General features: G+C 36.8%; 1 protein-coding gene across 3 annotated transcripts in view; it reads right to left on the reverse strand.

Moving 5' to 3' along the window:
* LOC122088875 overlaps positions 1-23,051 on the reverse strand; it is a 26,667-nt gene extending 3,616 nt beyond the window's left edge. The window contains exons 1-17 of one of the 3 annotated variants that reach the window (XM_042658234.1): positions 22,810-23,051; positions 17,079-17,209; positions 15,294-15,378; positions 14,383-14,436; positions 14,052-14,143; positions 13,826-13,929; positions 8,109-8,184; positions 6,558-6,999; positions 4,623-4,961; positions 4,328-4,534; positions 4,070-4,168; positions 3,901-3,973; positions 3,115-3,242; positions 2,711-3,005; positions 2,340-2,578; positions 1,545-1,669; positions 1,179-1,296 (exon numbers count right to left, since the gene is read on the reverse strand). In XM_042658234.1, the coding sequence (XP_042514168.1) occupies positions 1,179-1,296; positions 1,545-1,669; positions 2,340-2,578; positions 2,711-3,005; positions 3,115-3,242; positions 3,901-3,973; positions 4,070-4,168; positions 4,328-4,534; positions 4,623-4,961; positions 6,558-6,999; positions 8,109-8,184; positions 13,826-13,929; positions 14,052-14,143; positions 14,383-14,436; positions 15,294-15,378; positions 17,079-17,209; positions 22,810-22,854 (2,652 nt within the window). In that variant the 5' untranslated portion in view covers positions 22,855-23,051. Of the gene's footprint in view, positions 1-1,178; positions 1,297-1,544; positions 1,670-2,339; positions 2,579-2,710; positions 3,006-3,114; positions 3,243-3,900; positions 3,974-4,069; positions 4,169-4,327; positions 4,535-4,622; positions 4,962-6,557; positions 7,000-8,108; positions 8,185-13,825; positions 13,930-14,051; positions 14,144-14,382; positions 14,437-15,293; positions 15,379-17,078; positions 17,210-22,667; positions 22,787-22,809 lie in introns of those variants that run through there. The other 2 variants (XM_042658233.1, XM_042658232.1) reach the window with 2 other exon arrangements.
* Positions 23,052-23,378: the final 327 nt, after the last annotated feature.

The raw sequence follows: 23,378 nt of genomic DNA on the forward strand, positions 1-23,378 counted from the left end.
TTTTTTGGTATATGTTCCTTCTGGTAAAGCCACTCTGAACCATTCAACCCAGATGGATTAGTATCAATCTGGACATTTTGGAAGGCTGACCTATTCAACTTGGGTTTGCAAGTCATATCATACAAATAAAGATTACTTTTAGGGGGAAAGAAAATTGAATACTATACCTCTTAGAAAGAAGAATAAGCATCTTACTACATGTTCTCACTGTTGCCTCAAGAAAGTTGTGGCATCTAGCTGTTGCCCTCCCTAAATACAAGGCCAGTAAATCTACAAAGATAAAACCCCAGCACTACTGAAAAAATTGCTTGGGATAACTTCTTCAGACAGCCTGAGATTCAGGACTATTTAGGGATGAATGAAGAAGTCGATTTAGTTGATTGGGAAAAGGATGGTTCAAAATTTAAGAAGATTCTCTTTGGTAGAAGAATTCTTGCGAAGTTCTGGTTAGAGTGTTTATGTTTTGGTGCTGGAAGGTAGGCCACTGGGGGTTTGATATGGAGGGTATTCTGGACTCTGGGTTGCTTGGGTGCTTGGAGGTTCAAAGGTCTTTTTATTCCCTTCTGTCGGATATTTGTCTATCTGGTGTCTTGTTGAAGACTTGAAGTACTTCTTTTCCCCTTTTTACGCAGTAAAACTATTTCTATGTTGTTATCAATCAGAAGAAAGAACAAGGTATTACCGAGCACTTAATGGCTGCACAAAAGACGTTTTGCACATTTATCGTTTTACTTAAAATATATAGCTAACAAAAAAAATCCAGGTTTGACCATATCAGCTTATGTCCAAACAGTTGAAATCCGAACACCAGAATGGGCTATACCCAGACAAAGGCTGATAACCATGAAGTGTTACCCTGGATCAACTTTCCATAATGATTTATTTCAGCACTTTTTGGGCCAGACCAAAGTGAAACACAATACCGTTAATGTGCATTTAGAAGTTTTCTTTACAAGAACTTTAATCTACATTTACAAATAATATTTATCCAATATTGCAATTATGATTTTGTAATATCCTAAGTTCCTAACAACAATTTAAAAAACACTAGTGGATCAGAACTGGAAAGGCTGAAAAGCAAAGATGCAGCAATAATAAAATAGAGAAAAAATCGAGGCAAAGGATGGGTAAAAAGCATAATAGCTGAGCTTTATGAAGACAGAAAGAAAGATATCAACCAGTGCAATCTGCCCATTATCATAAGAACTCATCATCTTGTCCATATTTGTCTTGAAGCTCCACCTCAGAATTGACATTAAAGAGTTTTCTCCCACCACTTCTAAATCTGGCAAAGACCTGCCCAAAGACAAAGATCAAGAACATGTAGTAAATTACCAATTTACCGCTCAGGCAAGTACCAAAGCTGAATAACCTTTCATACTAATTTAAAATAAAATTTAGTATCTATTATATCTCATATTCTAAAATAAAGAAAACAGTTTATGCCACTAGGTCACGACTGTCATGTGCAAACTAAGCAATCCGGGGAGTTTTTTTTTTTTTTTTTGGGGGGGTGGGGGACACAGCACCATTACAACCTTTACCTTATTTCGATGGCTCCAGTCTGATAGAATAAGATCAATCCTTTCACTTTCTCATCTTTCTTGAAAGTTGTAGCCCAACAGCAAGGTTTACCAAGATTCACTTTACGAATGGACTTCTTTTTCCCCTAGTATAGAAACAAGTTACTTTAATTGGCCGTATTAATAACACATAATAAAACCAAAATGTAAAGGGCTCTCCAGATGAGCATGTTAAGTGCTCTCTCTTGACATGCATTATATTTCTGCAATGTGGAGGGCTGATGTGGTCAATCCGACCATTGGATAAGAGCATCCCTTGAAATGTCTACATGTCAAATTTCATGCTCCATCTCAACCTTATGGTCCACCATCAAGTGGATTTTCTCCCTTACATTTTCAGCTACCAAATCAATGGAGGACCGATGTGACAATTCTAACAGTTGATAGATAGGAGAGACCATGCGACTGGCCATCTATCAAATTTCAAAGCCAAACTCAATCATTTGGCCCACAGGGTATTGAAACCTTTTACCCTTGTAACACTGGTCATCCAAATCTAGACAAGAACTGAGCTGTTAATAGGGAAACATTTTTTGCTCGGTTGTGAGATTGTGCAACATATGGTTTACCACTTTAGGATGAAACTTAGACATGAGTTGAGCGAAGTGGACAACTTGGCCACATAATTTGAGCAGAGACTAACCTAACATATGGCAGACGGAAGCACCCAAGGGAGGTTGTCAACAGATACCTCCCTAGACATGTTTGTCTGAAGAAACCACACTCAATTCCCAAAAAAAAAAAAAAATGATGTACCTGGATCACAGATTTTAATGAGTATAATCGAACAGTGTCTTCACAACAAAGCACAACAATTGAATCCAATAACTTCTCCCCTGAACTTGTAATTTCACTAGAAGTTTGAAGTTCAACTTCTTCTGGTTTAATTCCACTGCTAGTATTGGAGGGTGCAGAATCATTCTGAACAGTAATTTCATGGGACTGATGCTGTGGATGCTTTTCATGGGAAGCTTCGGAGACTGAATTGCTGCCCTCTGGAGTAGAAAAAGTCCCAGAAATGTATAAATCATAAATGCAACTTCAATACAGAAACATATGATTACAGAAGATAAGTTAAGATTGATACACAAACACATGGTTATTTTCTGGAAGAAAATATCACTTGCCTATGACATACATGGAAATGGCAGTTGACTCCTTCACACGCAATGGCAAAGAGCTGATCAAATTACCACTCGCACCATCAATAACCAAAATGTGTGCATTCCTGGTTAGAACTAAAACAACATCTTCAGTAGGATCATTTGGATTTTCAGGTCCTGATTTCTTTGGGCTGTTTAATATTAGGCTTTGAATATCCGAAAATGCTTTCATAGTCACAGAAATGACAGCTGAACTAGAGTCAGATACACAGTTCGTAAGAAACTTGAGAGAAATTGAAGACATATCAAATACAGCAACCTGAAATGAGGGCAACAAACAGTGGATCTTTATCAATAATTTAATCAAAATGACCAGTTAACAACTCTAAAGAAGATATAAAGCAAGCCACTGGGTGGATGATACCAACCCGACCACACTCAAATCCAACAGCAAGTTCAGCTCCAGATTTTGCAAATTTCAGGGTTTGAACAGAAGAATCAATGAAGGAAAACACAGCTGTAGATTGAAGCCCCTTCTCTTGATGCATTGTGTGAACTGTGGAACAGTTTCACAACATCAAACTTATCAAGAATTTAAAACGAGAAGGAAACAATATGTTTATCATCAATAAAGAGAATTAAGGCATTAACTATTAATTAATAGTAAGATGGATCTCAGAAATGAATTCCAAGACAGGAAGCAAAACTTATCATTTATGATAAGTAGATATCCATAAAAAGACTTAGCATCTGCAACTACAAAGAAAAAGAAAGCTGAAATCAATTTCAAGCTTTAAAGCAACGTCTCAAGACGTTATTACAATAACCTCGTTGTGAATGCAAAGTTGTATTTTAAATTATAAATAATTTGAAAATTTCCAGAACAGAGCTTGTATTATATTTATGAACATTAGATTATAGTTGTCAAGGTGCCGCCTTGGATCCCTTGGTCATCTTGTTGGTTTTGCCTTGCATCTAGGCCCCCTCCAACGTCTTGGCTGCTTAGATGTCGTGGCAACTGACAACTACGATTAGAATGAATCCTTAGTGTGCCAATCAAGTACAAGAACAATCAACCATCTACTATTTATATCAGTTGCCAGTTGTCCCTAGCTAGTCAATAAAGATGATCTCTAGCAATATTTCATTCATCTATTTGGCAAAAATAGTTTTGCTGATACTGAATAATGTAATTAACACCGCAAAGACAGCACCTTCATGTTTAGTTTCTGTCACAAAGTGAAAGCCCGTCTCAGTGGAACTGGTGTTGAGCTTATAGACACGAACCTACATATGTTCATAGAAGCGAAAATACAAATAATCAGTATAGCATAAAATTCACCCAAGGGTCAAAGAAGTAGCTACTCAAAGAATTGTTCTAACCAGACCACATTCATTTCCAACAGCTAAAGTTGAACTCAGAGAACAGAAGTCCAATGCTGATACTGAAGCACCTGCACCAGCCACTTTAATACCCTGAACCTGCCAATTTCAGATTATATATGTTATTCCACATAGCACATACGACATTCCCAAATCAGTTAAGCAGTGCTTTTGATGAACATAATCATGATGAAAGAGAGGCATGCATTTCTTAAATTCTGAAATGATCATATAAATTGGTTGTAAAGAAGCTCTAACCTCGCCATCTAAAACAAGTATAAGCGATAGGACTGGATATGTAGCATCCCATACTCGAACAGATCCATCTTGATAACCAGCTATATATATTTTTACAGCTCCATTGACTTCAGAAAAGGACAAGTGGCTGGGAACACCACCCGTCAAAGCCCACTTATTACAGGAAGTTAGGGTAGATTTCACTCCAGTTTTCATGGCTGAAAACATCTACTCAAAGAAACAGAACCAAAATCAATGAATGGGGGTGAAATTATATCAAATTTTGGAATTTCCTGCACATAATAAAATGCAATACCTCTGAGACAACCTTTGACGAGTTTGTGCCCCCAGCTAAGAAACTCAGTTTTGCCAGAGTCATGTATGGATCTATAGTAGGTATCACTGAAGGAAATTGCACGGAGGGAATAGAAGGCGTTTTCTCTTGCTGAGAAGCCAATGCAGATAAGAAAGAATCATCATATACATGCAATTGTCCAGGGTTTGTCAAAATGAATAAGGCAGCTGTGTAGTTATTCTCTGTTGCCCCAGCATGTGGTATTAAAATCATGTCTGCAAAAGAGCCATTAAGTGAAAGGTCCACACGATTGACACATTTTAAAGTCTCTATCCCAGAGGACCAGTCAAGATTCAGGACCTGTAACAGAGGAGGGGGGAAAGAAATAAATATGAATGGCACCTTTCCAATACTAAATTAAAATAAACAAAGAGTGGCAAATAAGTGGTAGTTCACCCTTTCCTATGCTTGGTCCTGAAAAAGTAAAGCCATGCAAGAGATTGTTCTTTAGTGTTTGGTAATTTCCTTAGGTGATATCGACTTAACAGCTCAGTTATTGATAATGAATTATGATCAACATAGAAACATGAAAGAATGAATCATATGACAGGAATTGCTGAGAAAATGTAGTAACATCTTCACATATCAAGCCAAAGAAAGTCAGGTCCTAACTCCTAACATGTATTTTCTTTCTCAACCATGCTTCATTTTTTTTTTTTTTTTTTTGTTATATAACATGGTTCGAACTTACAACTACAAGCGTTAACTGCTAAGAAATAGTTGCTTGGATTTGGTGCATAGTGCATAGTCCAGGCCTCCAGGGGACCTCCAGTTCGTGGGCATGCATGGATGGAGGATTGATTTGAATTGTAAGTAGTAAATTACATAAACCACCTTGACAATAAGGGTGTTTGGAAAATAAAAGTAACCTGTGCAAATCTTTAGCCGTCTAGCTATGAACGAATAGTAACTTGGATTACTAGCCTAAAAATTAATGTCATGCCTAATGTGTAATAACTTTCTTTTCAAGTAAAAATGAAGAACTAGATACCTCAAGTGTGAAGGTGACAGTACTTGCCCCTGGGCAGGGGCCAAGGGGGGGGGGGGGGGGGGAGGCTTGGAGTTTGGATCTATTTAAGAAGAGAGATTATGAATGAAAGGGAAGGGATATTGTAACAAGTAACAACTGAATGGAGGACCATTTAAAGGGACAGTGGAAAAAACTTTTAAAGTAATGCTCCGGGAAGCATGAAATGGAAAACGAACCACTTCTATTGCTTTAGAATAAAATTTCTTTATGAACCATGCAGCCTGATTTTGTGACTGTTTCAGACGCAATTCCCTCCTAAAGGACCTAAACAGCTGATTTTGCACTCCAAAAGTAGGCATGGAAGCAATCCTCAAGGGAGCATGAATCAGAAAATTAGCCATGCTCCCTGATTCTTGGATGTGTTGAGAGACAGCTACCTTCCAAACAGCTGACTTTGTGCTCCAAAAAGTAGGAGTTTGCAAACAGAAAAAATATTTGGAGCACTAAGCTCAAGATCAATCAATTCCTAGGAAATGGAGACATACATACTGCCTTCAAATCTCAAAAGAAAACATAAGCGCATTGTTACTACTGCCTATCCACTATTTCATACTGAGAAAGAAGGTATGCACATCACGCAACATTTTTGTGTTGCTTACAATTCAAATGTCAGGCCTCCTTTGAAGTGATTACTTGAATAAATGGTCTAATCTACTGATTTAAGATGGTATCTAAAAGATGTCAGCAGCTTAAACTATTTCCTTGAGTAAAAATATCTAACAGAAAGCATTAACATAGAAGAAATAAACACAGTGCATACAGCAAATTAGTAAAAGACAGGTTGGTTCCAACAAAATGCAGATTATTAAACCTTAAAATCAGAACATTCAACAGCTAAATTAGGTGACAAGGGAAAAGAAGACCACCGTCAAAACTTCTTCAGATCCTATTTCATCACCACCATAGATAAAAAGTTGCCCTCCATGATGACCCTGTGATCTATTTGCAGACCAGTGTAAGACAATCACAGGGATTCTTCTCTTCGCAGAGGATAGTTGTAGCTTGAAAACATTATTAGGTGATGCTCCAGGTTGTGGGCCTTTGGTAGAAGTATTTGATGTATTCCATAACATTATATCTCCATCTACATATCCCACGGCAAGAATGGATCCATTGGAAGATGCCCAACAAAGAGAGCTTATCTCTTTCTCTTCTTCTTCATTGTTGGATGCATCATCTGGAGGTTCATTACTCACTCCACTTGAAGATTCCTTCAACTGGAGATCCTTATAGCCTCTAACAAGAACAACCCGACCCTCAGAAACATCCCAGAGAATAATCAACCCATTTTCATATGCAATCAGAACTCTGCAGATGAACAATAATTCTTAGAAATCCTATAGGGTATAATAACTTTTAGGAAAGTTAAAGCATTGCAATCATCATTCATGTCCTACTCTCATATGACAGCTGATTTTATGCCATGTGATAAAGGATGTGCACTCAATAAATCCAAAGATTTCAAGAACTACAGAAATCCCACAGTAAATAAAATGTTCAGGCTAGTAACCATTTACCAGTAATTTCATTAAAAAAAATCATACGATTTTAACTTATTTTGATAATTAAATGAAATTATTCAGAAGGAAAAACCAGCAGGTCTTTATCATACTGTACAAGCCATGAGAAAGAGATGTAAAACTAAAGATCCAAAATAGACCGAGTTAATCCCAGCCCCCACTACCATACCAATATAAATGCATATTCCTCATGTAACATCCTCCTAGTTCTATATACTTTAAGAACCCAAAAAATTCAAAATTTTTACCTTCAGGACAGCCTGATAGGCATGTTAGTAATGATCAATAATGATATCCACATAAACAAAACCCAAGTTATAACATAATCAATCAGTAGATTAGATCATATGACCATAATTTGCAAACACATATCTGACTCATCACAGTCATTTGACGGTGATAATTTTCTTATTCCTTGATGGCTATAATCATGGATGAGAAAGTAAAAAAAATAAAAAATTGTAAGCTACTGCTGATTATTTAATTAATGTTCACCACATTTCAGCCTACAAAAATATCTCATAATATGCCCTGAAGGTGGGAAACTAACAGACCTGATTATGTAATTAATTTTCACCACATTTCTATATATAGAGTTCTGACAGAACAACACACTGGTACTAAAAAACTAACAGATGCTGACAATGTAGTTGCACCACTGTAAATATGAGAAATGGCTAGTAGAAGAAATCTAGATATGTACACAGTACATTTACATTAGTACTTTTTTAGTGTCAACTGTCAAGTTGATCATTAACAATCGGTAGACCTCTAAAATGAATGGAGAGACATTCCAGATGAAGTCAATAAACTATGACCACAAAACCTTAACTAATTACATTATCATTCAAACCAGAAAACCAAATAGCTGAAATTTCGGCACTTCTTATATCTTGCCTATTCCCAGAAGTACAAGGTTGGGGAAGAATTCCAACAATGGATTGATGATTAGGCAAAGAAATCCCAGCTGCTTCTGTAAAAGAAAGAAGAAGAAAAAATTGGTGTCAAATAGACACTCAAACAAACCAGAGTTGCAGGATTATTTTAAATTCAATAAAAGTTCATTTGATATCATTTAATGGAAATATTTCATCTTACAACCATTTATAGGAGAAAAATTTGAGCATCAAGACAAATAAACATATGCCTTAAATAATGTTTTGCTAATGCAAGTAGAATCAAACCACGAAAGCATATGGACAAAATCAGCATCATCATCTGCCAGCCAGGAACTTAAAATAACAGCAACTTAAGAAGATTTCTGCATTGATTTCCATTCAAATCCATACAACTGCTAATTACTCAGCAAACAGTTGGTTACAAGTTGTAGTAAATAGACAGTACTTGTATTCATCAAAAACCTTCTCATAGTATTATGATCTAATCCTACAGTTTTGGACTAGCTTCTTTATCCGCACTCGTCCATGGTGCGAGAACCCTTGCCTAATTGTCACCACATCCGGGCGCCAACGCGGTGCGTCACTTACATTGGACACCCTAGGATCTTTAATGGGTAAGAGTCTAGATTCTAGAATTAATAGATGTTATGAGCAAAAAAAAAAATGATTAGCATAGCATGTATTCAAGAGACTAGATAAAAGGAAGGGTAAGAAAACTAAGGAGTTAGATGACTTGAAACTATCGCATACGAGGGGAAAAAGTAATATAAGTGGAGTGGGCATAGTAGTGGATAAAGATTTACAGAATGATGCGGTGGATGTTAAAGATTTGGTGATAGGATTATATCCATCAAGCTTGTGTTGGAGAAAGAGGTTGTCAATATAATTAGTGCTTACGCACCCTTGAGGAAAATGTCATTCCTCTAGAGAGGCATGGTGGTGGATGATAACGTTCAAGCAGCCATCAAGGCTAAGAAAGCTAGTTTAAGACAGGATAAAGGAGTAAGGACATAGATGATCTAAAAAGGTATAATCTTGACAGAAATGAAGCTAAGAAGATTATGGGAGAAGAAGGGTGATGAAATATGAAAATCTTTATTATAATCTGAGCACAAAGGGGGAAAAGCTACTTATAAGATAGCTAAAATGAGCTAATAAGGGAAAGAAAGAGCAGAGAATTTGACCATGTTAGATGTTTGAAAAGTGAAGATGGTAAAGTATTAATAAGGGATTAGGATATTAAGAAGAGATAGAAAGATTATTTCTACAGCCAACTAAATGAAGACATTTCGAGTAATCGCATCCCAGAAGGTTGCATCATAGTTGTCGTGACGTCTAGGCGACCCAAGGCATTGGTGGGGGCCTAGACACGGCATCCAAGGTGTCTAGATGCCAAGGCAATGCTTGACAACTATAGGATGTATTACCTACCAAGACACCACATATCATAGATAAAAAACAAAAACACAAAAACATAAAAATAAAATAAAATAAAATTTGGGTGCCTAAAGTAAAAAAAGCTTTAAGATGGATGAAAGTAGGATAGGCACAGGTCCAAATGGGGTCCCAATAGAAGTGTGGAAGAGCTTAGGAATTTATGTTGTATCTTGGCTAACCAAAATTCCAGATAAATGGAGGTGATATTCAGAGCTGCAACAACTATAAAAGCATAAAATTAATGAAGGTGATATTCAAAGCTTCAATAACTATAGGGGCATAAAACTAATGCATCATATTATGAAATTGTGGAAGAGAGTTATTGATACTAACCTGAGACAAAAAAGTACTATTATGGAGAACCAATTTCATTTTATGCCAAGGAGATGCACGATAGAAGCTATTTACTTACTTAGCAGACTCACAGAAAGATTTAGAGATTGCAAGAAGGATTTTCATGTGGTGTTTATTGACCTAAAAAAGTATATGACAGAGTCCCTAGACTCTTAGAGAGTTGAGCTAGCAAGTACTAAAGAAGAGAAGTGTCTCAAGTATGGTGACTAGTGTGTGTTCCAATTTCTCGCACTCATCATCTTGGGGTTAGTATAAGAAGTCAGATAGTCTCTCATAGTGGGGTTAGCTTTAAGGTTCCAGCTTGCAGCTTGACTGTAGGGACAAGGAAAGTCAGTTCCTTACCCTTCTGGAAGGGTAATGCAGGAGTAGATTACAAGAAACTACCCCAGCAGTTTATAACCCCAAACAATACAAATAGGACCAGGAAACAAGGAAATAAGACCATCAAATAAACCCCCAAGGGTATAATACCAATACGGGAGCAAAACCAGCCGAAAACCCAACCCAATAGGAGAGAGAAAGACCTGCAATATGGCTGGACAGAGAGAGGTGCGGCCAGGTCTGTAGGGCTCCAATTGAGCTACAAATTTGATCGATTGTAGGGCCCAAGGAGGGTACAAAAACCCCCAAGTTTGAAGAACTTCTGATGGCTGGTTGTAAAGTTATGAACTATCTTATTTTCTGACCTAGGAGAAAGAATTTGCCAGAATTCTGCAGGGATAGCAGCTGGTAGCCTTGAATGGTTCTTCCAAGATGGATCGATTGATCCACTAATGACGTGGAACGGCCCCTAGCAAGACCAAGGAGATCAGACTTCAGATGAAGGAGATATTGGAGATCGATTGGACTTCAAACCTGGAGTTCCTTTGCTGGTCGATTTTAATTTAATAGGGTTTGACAGATCTGAAAACTCTCTCTTGGAAATCTCACAGCAACAATAATTAGGAACAGAAAATAAAATAGAAAAGAATAATAGAACTGATGGGGGGTTGAGAAGGGTGAAAGAGAATAAAGGAATGGGTATCTCACCCTTTAGGTTTTGGGTATCGCACCCCTCAAAGGTTTAGGCATCTCACCTCTCAATGACAACTTTTTTAGCTAAAGAGTAATCACTCAATAATTCATTCATTCAAATCTAAGAAATATCAGTGCATAGGCTCCTCTATTTAAAGAGGACAGAATTACAATCATACCTTGACTAGGAGCTGGTTTACAAATAGGACTAGACACTCCTACTACAACTAGAACTTCGAATAGAACTAGGGCTAGACTTCTAACTCCAACATGGAGTAGGACTGACTAACTAATAGTCCTTATAGGACATTACACTCGATGGGCCCAATGGGCCTTTATTGAATTAAAACAACTTAAATAAAAACACTAAATATAAATCCCGTTTTTCTACTTTCAACCCATATTTTAGGCTCATTAAAGTGGTCAATTTCAAAGAAAACCCATAGGATTAAAAGCCCAACACATACATAACACAACTCAAGGCTTATTTGCAATAAAATAAGCCCAAGTGACTTATCTACATCAAAGGGCTTGTGTTGCAAATCAAAGAGGTGAAATCCGAGCAAGAAGATCCCAGAACGTAGCCGGCCTCTGACCGCAAAGCTTTAGTACCACCTTTCCTAGTCGCCAATCCCGTATTTTATCCGCATTTCCTTCTTTCAGCTATGTCAATCGATAGGGAGGAATCCACTATGTAATCCATGCAGATCTGGGAGAGGGAAATGGAAAATGTGGATAGACCAATCTTTATTTCAGAAGGCTGGCTTGCTAGTGGCACGTGATGGAATCCCTATAAAATTTATGGAAGTTTGGTTTTTTCAATAGGTCATGCGTCTCCTGTGATAGTGCTTATGTTAGTAGGAAACCTATATACTAGTATAGGAAGCGTTGGTGCAAAATTCCTAGTTCAAATTCGTGAAGACTGGCGATCTGAAGCACATAGGAAGTGGGGGTGAGACATGACCGCGACTGAAGATTCAAGTACCTTGAGAAGACTAAAAGAATGGAGGGAATGACTACCTGCAATAAAGCACACGCTAATACAAGCCGACGAGAAGAAGCAATGGATGAGCCCCCATTTGAGTGCTAGTTGATTGTAGACCAACGGTTTCATGTTCCTTCAATCCAAATCCTTTTTTTTTTATCTGTGTGCTTGCCTTTATATTAGTAAGGGGCGCATCCGTGAGGCCTACATCTCGTTCTGGGGATCGGAGCAAGGGTTCCCCGAAGTTCTTATTAGCGTTGCGAAGGGAAGATATATAAGATGGTAATTGTGTACCGCCAACAAAAAGTGGTTTCTGTGGTTGAATTCGGATTTCCATCTTGGGGGGGGGTCAAGCTAGTGATTTCCAATTACAATTGGGTTAATAAGGATCATCTTTAAGCCTATATCTATTTATGCTTATCATAGATGACTGATGATTTAACCAAATACATTCAAGATGAGGTTCCTTAATGCATGCTTTTTGCTGATGATATTGTAAGGGTGGATGAGACAAATGTAGGTATTAGCTCCAAGTTTGATGGAAATCAACATTAGAATCAAAAGGTTTTAAGATAAGTAGAACAAAGACAGAGTAAATGGTGTGTAACTTTAGTTACACTAGGACAGATAATAGGTGATGAAAATTGATCAGGGAGAATCCACAAAATGATTATTATCTAGGCTCAATCATAAATCAAGAAGGTGATATAAAGGATGATGTTTCACAGAGAATCAAAATATGATGAATAGAGTGGAGAGGTGCATCCGGAGTGTTGTATCATCGGCATATTCCTTTAAAACTTGAAAGAAATTTTTAGAGGAGAATCATACAACCGGCTATGATGTCTGGCGCAGAATGTTGGGTAGTTAATAAGCATCATATAAATAAACTCGGTGTAGCTGAAATGAGGATGTTGAGATGGATGTGTGGCAAAACCAAGAAAAGAATAAAATAAGTAATGATCATATTATAGCTGATTTGGTAGTAGCTCTGACACATGATAAGCTATGAGAAAGTCGTTTGAGGTGGCATGGCCATGTTCAATGAGGACTTTAGATGCTCCAATATATAGAGGTGATTTTATTCAGATTGAAGGAGCTAAAGGAGCCAGTCGTATTGTATTATGATTATTTTATTACTTAAAAAGTAGTGATCAGCTAAAGAAGTTCCTGGTTCATTCTTGTTAGTTTATATCTGATTTGACTTTATTCTGCAGACAGGTTTCATGAATGGCAGAATGATTTGGGATGTTGATGGACAATGGTAACAGCAGAGCAACGAAATGTTAAAGCATTACTTTGAAAACTATTCAACTTGTTAAAACATTCTCGAGCTACAATTTCTACTACCATAGTTCAACTACATTTAAATATTAAAGTAAAAAATAAATAAATATAAAATAAATAAATCAGGTGTATCATTCACTAAAAAGTTGAAACTCTCTCCTGTCCAGAGACGCAATGAAAGAGTGAAGGGGGCAGGGGAAGCAGAGAGAAATATGAAATATTCAGTTCCCTTAAATTTTATTAATTTAATTAAATAATTTGCTCGATCCTGGTTTAGAGGCATGATGTACGTGGCAAAAGACGGTGCCCTCTTTTACTGCCAGTTACATTTCTTTCCAAATTGGATCAGAAAACAAAATATGCACAAAATATCTCCATCCACCTAATATTATTCCACATCTATAGGAGACTTTGTTTAAGATAAGTTGCATTGGTTTACCTTTAACATTTATAAAAATAAATAAATAAATAAAAATAAAAAGGTTCCATTTGAAATGATAAATTTCCCCAGAAAATAGGAACATTTTCAGAAGCAAACAGGGTAAGAGCATAACAATTTTTTTTCTAAGCAGAACATAAACAAATTAATCTGAAGTACAGAGATAAGCATTAGTTACACAGAAAAAAGGATAAACTACCAGCAATAGAATTTGCAGGAATATGATAGGGCAACTGCAAAAGCTTTCCTTCTTCCGCATCGTACTTCAATACAGACATCAACCCATGCTCGTCTCCAACATACCTGTTTGTGAACAGAAAATATGTTATGCTATCTGTACCAAGTATGCTTCCATTTCCAGCCAATTAGAAGCTGACTAAAAGACAATCCAGTGAACTATCTTATGCCAGTAGTATAATTTATACATGAATTGGGTGCCATAAATCACGGAAAAGGCAGTTATATTGGAGCCCCAGGGAAAACAACAAGCTATACATCTTTGTTCCAGATCCCAAACCTGCCAAATCAAAAAACATATTAAAACTAATGGTAAGACATTCAACATTATTATCTAGTTGAAAATTGATAGAGGGTCTCTATGCTTTCTTCCTTTTCATTTTGTTTGTACTACTTTAATGCCTGTCTTTAATGGTTTGATCGACACTTCTACACAAATAAAAACCAAACAGAAAAAATAGAAAATTAAAAGCACTAAACCCTTGTTTCACAAGGACATAGATTATTAAAATCAAGTACCTGAATATCATTATCGTTAGAGACACCCACTAGAAAACCTTGATTGTCTAGAAACTGCCAAAAAGACAATAGAGTGGAAAATTTATGAGATAAATTCTATCTGAAGAAAAGGATGCAAATAGACACAATTTTTTTTTCACTTAAATGAGAAAACAAGACTATCAACATTTTTGGAAATGCCTACTGCATTACAGTTATTCAACATGATCCTACATTATTAACTGAACCAAACATTTAATAAATTGCTAAATTAAGATGCCAGGAAAATCAGGTTGATCAATCCTGTACTTACATTTATTTTTTGACTACCTGAGGAGATGCATTTGGTAGTCATTCAGTTCCAGAAACAACGTTTCATGTCAAAAACAGAATTTTCAGTTTCTGTGTCAAAATGCCGTTTAAAAAAAAAAAAATGGTGTTTGGTAAACCTGTTTCAGGAACGATTACCCTAATTGTTCACTTGTTTTGTATTTGGAACGAAACCGAAATGACGGAACGAGGTTTTGTTGTTCCATCATTCTGTGTCTCCAGCGTTTTTTTTTTTTTTCCCCTTTTCGTTCCAATAAAACCGGAAAACACCATGTTGACACCAAATGCTTTATTCTGTTTTTTTGTTCCCATAGAACGGAAAAAGGTTTCTACCAAACGCAGCCTAAGTTTCGAGTTCACTTAATTTTACAGATAATTTCAGATTCAGGTTTCAAAAGTACATACACATTATCATTTTAACAGAACTAGACAGCAAAGGAAATATGTACGTGCTTTGTAGCTTAGCACATCCCAACACATTGTAGAAATTTTGATACCGCTAAAATGTAAATATTTATCATAGAATAAGTAAAGAGTTCCTGAAACGAAAAAAGTCAGGAAAGCTTGCAGTCTAAAATAATTTTCCCCTTAAACTGACAAACCTCTAAATGTTTGTAGGACAACTGCTTTGGTGACATGAGAAGGCCTTCAATATTATCACCACCAATAATTTTTATCCTACCATCCCTGCAGTTAAGAGGAAGAATAAGAAAAATCAATGACAGAAAACAAAAAAAATTAGTGTTCCAATCATTAGAAGAGTAAAATACCATGAAGGGCCAGATATTGCCCCTTTTATGGTATTGCAGTAAGTTACAAACTACATAATCTTGTGTATTTGGTTAATGCTTTAAGCTTTAATAATTTCATTACTCAAAAAAAGGAGGGAGGGCTCTCAAATCAATTTGACCTCATTTGCAACACTCAATCATCACCTCTGAAATCCTCTCATCAAAAGACGAAAAATCACTAAATTCTTTCATTAGACAGCAAATGAAGAACAAGCAACACGATAATCAAATTAAATGGTGGGGATAATCTTATTGAAGGGGAAATGGAGCTTACTAATTTTATCAATCAATAATTGTGATTATTCTTCCAATTATTGGCCAATAATATTTTCCCCCATCCAAAGTTGGATAGGGCCAACATCAAACCAGAGAACAGCATCATATGCCTGCTTGCCAAATATGAAATGTTGTAGGCCCTTGTCATCTTATCTAGGGATGAAGCCCCATGACCAAATACACATATGGTTTTTCATGGAAAGTGCGAATCAATTATTGGAAAGGATCTAACGACAGTAGAGGAATTTTTTTTTTTTTTTCATAGTGAAAGATCAGATTTTATTAAAGAGATGACAGAGAGAAAAATAGATACAAGCCAGATAGGCAAAAAACAAAACAAAAGAAATGCAAGTAAGGCTGACTGCTACAGAAATAACTATTTCTTCACAAGATCTGGAAAGCGAGTGAGAAATGTTCAGCCTCTCGAAGCTAATGTCCAGCTGATACAGGAACATCCAGGTCTATTGCCCAAGCTCTTCCTTGCATGGGGATATCAAATACATTCCACACCACGAGAGGATTAAATAGAGGGAATATGGCATCACAGTCTTACAATTCCAAGGAATGCTCATTTTTACACTTTGGAAAAATAAAGAGGAAGGACCAGAAGTCTACAAGTGATCATCTACCACAGGCTCCAAAGCAACGGATCATATCACTTGTTTGGGCAGCAATCTAATTTTTACATTCAAATCAGGATTTCTTCTTTCTAGTTTTTGAAGTCATTTTTAGTGAAGGATGGAGTTTAATCACTTAAGGAAGATGCAAGGTAGTTCAGATTTAGATGAGAAAACCAGTACCAAAACAGGATCAACACAATAAAATATCCAGATTCGAGAGAAATCATATAAAACCAGATCACCGACTCAGATCAGCATATAGGGCTAGTCAAGTGCTCCTTTATAGGGGTATAACAGTTGAAAAAAGAATTATGTTTGCTTGTTCTCAGAGTCTCAGCAATCCTTAGCAGCTGCTGCTGGTAATTGAAAAGCCATGATGTTTTGTCTTCTATCCAGGAAGATAATAACTATGAAATGGCAAATGCAAAATCCCTAATCTAGCAATTGAAGCCCAAGCTGAAAAATCTGAACAGTTATTCAGAAATGGCAAAATACCAGGTCAGCCGGTTGGTTAAGATCTCTCAGCTAGACCCATGTTTGTATGGCCACAAATTGGGCTCACCACATCTTCTTTACCAAAGAAGATTGAATGTGCAACCAATCTGGTTCAACACTTTCCTGACCCAGGTTCTGTAACTGCCAATTAAAGTCACATAAACTAGCCACTGAATAAAGAATTAAGAAATAGCATTTAACTTACAGTGTTCCAACGGCCAAAATGCGTTGGATGGGGTCAAAAGCAAGAACTGATGCAGTAGATGGGATGCCATAGTGTAGAGCAATGCGGGGATCCAAGTCCGTGGATGTCACACTTCTATGTTCCATGTTACTCTGGATTCAATGATTTTTTTTTAAATTAACACAGAAGTATATTAGCATATATAACGTGCATCTTAGTGTATATAAGAATTAAGAAAAAGAACAATGTTTTACCATCAACTAAAAGAAAGGCAGGAAAAGACAATTATCAGAGTTTCACAACCTGGACCATGTCATAAAGGAAACAATACTGTCCTCACAAAGGACTTCAAGAACATGCCATTATACATATTAAAAACTAAACAATTAATAAAACAAGACGATCATAATCCCCCCACCAAAAGAAAAAAAAGGGTACAGATTGAAAAGCTAAAAATTATTATCAGGTGGGAGGAGGCAAACAGAAAATATAAATAAAGACACCTAATTAACAATCATGTCAACGTTGAGAAAACATGAGAAGAAGGTTGTCAACATAAGATAATGCTATTAATGGTTAAGCGGTAGGTAAGATGATAATAGACAAATAATTCCTTCAATGCAGAAATCTTTTAGTCCACACATGATGCCTTATCTTATTCTATAATAAATTCCTGCTAATTCCAAAGCAGAAAGATAAGACCATTTGGATGGGAAACTGCTTCAGTTTTCCAGCATTCATATCAGGGAAATGTCAGATTCCAACTACAATTCAAGAAAAGAAATTCCTTGATCTGCCTAATACTAGTGATGCAGCATTTAAACCTCCTCCCCCCCCCCCCTTCCCCCCAAAAAAATACCACGTTTTCAGAAAGCATATCAGTGATAAAGGGTTCATATTAAATATTAGCCAAGCCAAACACCAATTTTTTCCTTAGTATATCTAATTTTCTGATATCAGTAAAACTAGTGTAGACAAACAAAACCCCTACTATAGTTTACCGAAAATAATTACGAAAATTATCTTGTACCACCCCTATTTTTAACCATCATATAACATACCACCCTAATTTGCCCAAAACATCTAACGTACCCCTAAATCCTAACACCGTTAGTTTAGAAATGGAAAAGACTCTTTTGACCCTGGAACGAATTTTGAACTAAAGCCTATTTCTCATCATTTTCCCCTCTTTTACTTTCAAAGACCAGACTTTTAAGCCCTAACAACAATCAACACCTGAAACTACAGAAAATCAAATCCAGAACCACTAACCCATCATTCAATCAGAAATCTCAAACCAAAATCTCAAACTAGATCGACATCCAAGTGTGCTAAACTACCAGAAATCTCTAACCAAAATCAAATCCAAAACTTAAATAAGTCCAGTTCACTCCTTCATGAGGATCCAAGCTGATAAAACTCAAGGAAGCCCATGAGTCGGTTCACATCCTAAACCCATGAAGATGGGTGCACGGAGATCGAGTTCTCCAAGAACACATCCAAAGAGGGTTTTTTTCCTTAATTTCTAAGAAAAATCTTGTATTGCTGAAAGGAGCTAAGGAGAGATACCAATCTTCAATCATGGCAGGCTATTTCCTCTTGGACTCAAAGATTCCGGTAAGAAGGAGAAGGAAAGAGAAGAAACAGAGGTTAGGTGACATCTTAGCTAAACACATGCAGGACCTCCATATAACTCCAAACGGGCACTGACTTTAGAACTAATGACAGTTTATGTAATCTGACTGAATAGCAAGCAAACAATGCATATAACAGACCATCATACCTTCAATACTACCCAACACAAGAAAGGAACAGCCCAGCTAACTAATCTAACCACAATAGGCAGCAGCCTAAAACTACCAGGCACAGGTCACACCTAGGGTTGAAAACCCAGCAATTAGGTTGAATCCAAGAAGGCAAGAACTTAGATTTCACTTATTTACTTTTACTTGCAAGGAGTTAAAACATCATAAATATTAAAACTTTGAGAAATCAAAAGCATGAGTAATCTCCAAACGCATCCAATTGCCTCAAGGCTATTTCCCAAATCATACAGTTAACGAAATGAACACCATAGCTCAAAACCCAAATCAGTGCCACCAAAACACCACTACCAACTCATCATTCAATCAAGGAAACAGAAGCAGTTGCAAAAGAGAGGAGAAAGAAAATGAACCACAAGAATGTAGCCATCTTTGTGCTGAGTGTGATTTCAGAGAGAAGGAAGAGTGAATCCTCAGGTGATCGTCGCTGTTCTCAGAGCAAAGAAACCCTAAACCTGTGATTCAATGTTTCAATCTATTCATTTGGGGGTTTTTACATGGAATGGGTAAAATAGTAAGTTTACCCTTGAGGAAGGGTAAACTTGCCTTTTCGAAAATAAAAAAACGTACTAATCTTCCAGTTGGCATTCATTAGTCCAGTTGGGTAGGAGCACCTGGTTGATCGCCCAACAAAATAGTTGTTTAGCGAATGACTCAACCTATGCATCCGGTATTTACACACTCTACCTCGAGTAACGCTTTTCATCCAACAGAATGGATTTAAGTGTAATTTTGTTTTCAAAATAAGAAATGCACCCAATATTATTAGCAAATTAGGGCGATATATAATATAAAGTTTAAAAATAGGGGTGGTACAAGATAATTTTCCAAATAATCATGTAAAGAAATAATGCCCTGAGATAAGAAACTAATGAGTCCCGCTATGAAATTATGGGAGAAAGTTACTAAAACTCAACTGAGACAAGAAACTACTATTACGCATAACCAATTTGGTTTTATGCCACAAAGATCCACGACAAAAGCTATTTACTTACTTGGAGACTCCTAGAAAGATTTATAGATTGCAAGAGGGATCTCCATATGGTTTTTTTAACCTACAAAAATCTTATGACAAAGTCCTTAGAGAGTTAATCTAGCAAGTGCTGGAGAAGAGAAGTATTTTAGTAGTTAAAGTCTTAAAGATATGTATAATGGTGAGGTGAATAGTGTAAGAATTGTGAGGGTCAAGATTGTGAATTCCCAATCACAATTGAGTTACATCAAGGATCAGCTTTAACTTTTATTTGTTTGCGCTTATCATAGATGATTTAACCAAGGGCATTCAAGATTAGGTTCCTTGGTATATGCTTTCTGTTGATGATATTATTTGATACTTTGGTGAATAAGACAAAATCACAGATTAATGCCAAGTTGGAGTTAAGGAGATCAACCTTAGAATAAAAAGATTTTAAGATAAAAAGAACAAAGATGGAGTATATGTTGTGTAACTCTAGTTACACTATGTTGGATAAGGTGGTGAAAATAGGTGAGAAGGAAATTCCGCAAAATGATTATTTGGGTATTAACGCTCAATCATAAATAGAGGGTGATATGTAGGATGGTGTTTCACAGAAAATAAAATTAGGATGGAAGAAGTAGCGAGGTGCGTCCAGAGTGTTGTGTGATCAACATCTTCCTTTAAAACTTAGGAAAATTTTTATAGGACGATCATACGGCTGGCTATCATGTATGGTGTGGAATGTTAGACAGTTAAGAAACATCAAATAGATAAACTCAGCGTAGTTGAGATGAAGATGCTGAGATGGATGTGTGGCAAAACTAGGAAGAGTAAAATAAGCAATGATCAAATTAGAGCTGATTCGGGTGTAGCTCCAATGCATGATAAGCTACAAGAATTTCGTTGGATGTGGCACGACCATGTTCAACGTAGGCCTTTAGATGATCTAGTATGGAGGAGTTATTTGATATTTTGATTCAGGATTTCAGATTAAATGAGCTAAAAGAGCCAGGATCATACCAGAAACGACTCTGGGAGAAGTGGTGAGAAAAGACAAGCATAGCTAAGGCCTTGTATCAAGTAGACCTTGAATAGAACTGATTGGAGGCTAAGGATCCATGTAGCCAAGCCAACTTAGTTAGGATAAGAAAAAACAACAGGAGCTTTTTGTTGAAATGATGACTCAAAAATAGTGCTTAAATGCACTTGGCCAGGAATAAATAATGTAGCTCCTGCAAACCACAGACCAGCTTGTAACCTGATACAGGTTAGCTAGGGTTTTGATTCAAGTAAGCCCACAATTTTAGAATGAAGGAAGTTAGACATGAAAATTGGGGATTAAGTGGAAACTGGAGCAAGAAAAAATGGTTTCAAGGGGCTTGGAGAGAGTTTAGAATTACAAGGAAAAAGGCCATATAGTGGGAGTTTAGAGATTACAAGAAAAAGGAATTATCATTTCACAGCTTTTCTGACAAATAAAGTATAGTAAGTTCTTTGGGTGATGAGAAAGAGAAAATAATAGTTAAGAAAAGATAAACTTAACTCGACTAGCTAACCCTTATCCCAACTAAATGTGGTATGCTACACGGATCCTACTTTACCATTCAACTCTATTTAGAGCCACACTTGTCAACCCTAATCAAGAGAATCATTAGGAAATAAAACAAAAAAACACTTCTAACATGCCCCACGGGGGAAAAAATACCCTAATGCATTAGGCATTTTCACCTTCCCCCCCTCACCCCACCCACCACCCATCAAAGATATTAAAGATCGGCTTTCGTATTCCTTGGATCGCCACATAAATGTAAATGTTTCATTAGATGTGATTGCATTGTCCTGTTTTATAGTTCAGGGCCCTAGGGCTCTTTTTTAAAACTCAACCAAACAAGGACATCTTAGAGATGTTAATTAATTTATACAAACAAATTCCTCACAGCATCACAAAACAATGTATACATATCTTTTAGTAAGGTATGGGTGTCTTTGGACATATTTTGTTGTACATAATGACAATGTTTCATAGATATTTTGCTTCTTCTGATCCCCTTCCCCACGAAAAAAAAATACAGAGGAAAAGCTAATTTTTACCATATACAGAATAGGACATTGTTTGACATATGAAAATGATGGTAACAAGCGGAAGGACATGTACCAGTTCACTTGGTTTTAAGGTTTAAGATGGTAATGATGATAATGGCTCCTCAAATCTACTTTACAGTGGCAAGTTCCATGTCTGTCAAAAGTGTCTGAACATCCAAGTCAATAACTAAGTATGCTAATACCATCGGAACAGACAGATGTCTATGCATTTCCTTCCATTCATACAGAATTTGAAAACTAATTCCAATCCTGGAATCCATAATCAGATGGAATATTACTCTGGTTGGAAATGAATTCATGTCACACAGAATTTGAAAACTAATTCCAATCCTGGAATCCATAATCAGATGGAATATTACTCTGGTTGGAAATGAATTCATGTCACCCTTGAAATGTTTCAGGTAGAAAGTCACATTCAACGGCAATAATGAATTAATGATCATTGTTTCTTTCCCCCTTTTTACATAATTACCCCCTAACCAACATAATTGCTTATAAAGAGTTCTTAATCATCCACATTTTCGTCATGTTCCTCCTAACTGTTCTTTAGGTAAAAAAAAAGAACAGAATCACGACATCAGCTAACAAGACATGGAAATGTAGCTCAGGATGGAAATTTAAAGTCGATCAATACACCCAAAACAGAACTTCCATTCTTTTTTCCTAATTCAATCAATCATCCAAGATGAAAGATGGAGTAGGGAAGAGAAAAAAAAAAAACCCTATCAAACAAAGGAAATAGCATCCATCGTATTTATGAATCGAAAAGGAATATCTTTGAGTCATCATCATGAGAATGACCACAAAAAAAATCGTCTCGTAGCCGAAGATGATGAAATCGTTATCCATGGAGAGAGAAAGGAAGCACCTGGGAAGCATGCAGTGCCTTCTGCAAGAGGCGCTTCGCGAACATGGCCAACACGAGAAGCTGTGTTAGGTAAAGGTCATGCGTATCTCTTTCTTCTTCTTCTTCTTCGTCTGTTGTGGCCTGTGGGGGAAGTCGAAGGCTTGGAGGTTGCGTGGAACGCAGGTGGTTGTTATGATTGATCTTTCTATGGACTCGATTCTTGATCGGATTATTTCATTGCAGGAGATGGTTTCCATGCGAGTCGCATGTGGTCAATGAAATCGACGGTGATGAGAAAGGTCTTCCAGCGATTAACTGACCGGCAAGGTTCTCTCGCTATTAGTTTAATTAATTTTAAAGATTAGTGCTAACCATGTCCTTAGCCCCAAATCCAATTATAACTCAGGTGCCGGATGTTTGGTCAATAGACTCAAGGGCCAAGGCCCACCACTAATGCATTCCAAATCCAAACCCCACCGCTCTTTTCCTCTTTTTCAGATTGTGGCACTAATTTTGGTGCTTAGTGCTTAGATACGCCCCCACCATTCTCTATTAAGTTTGGTATTTTCTTCTTAGTATGATGTCAAATA

The sequence above is a fragment of the Macadamia integrifolia genome, chromosome 9 (assembly GCF_013358625.1).
Source record: "Macadamia integrifolia cultivar HAES 741 chromosome 9, SCU_Mint_v3, whole genome shotgun sequence".
Lineage (NCBI taxonomy): Eukaryota > Viridiplantae > Streptophyta > Magnoliopsida > Proteales > Proteaceae > Macadamia > Macadamia integrifolia.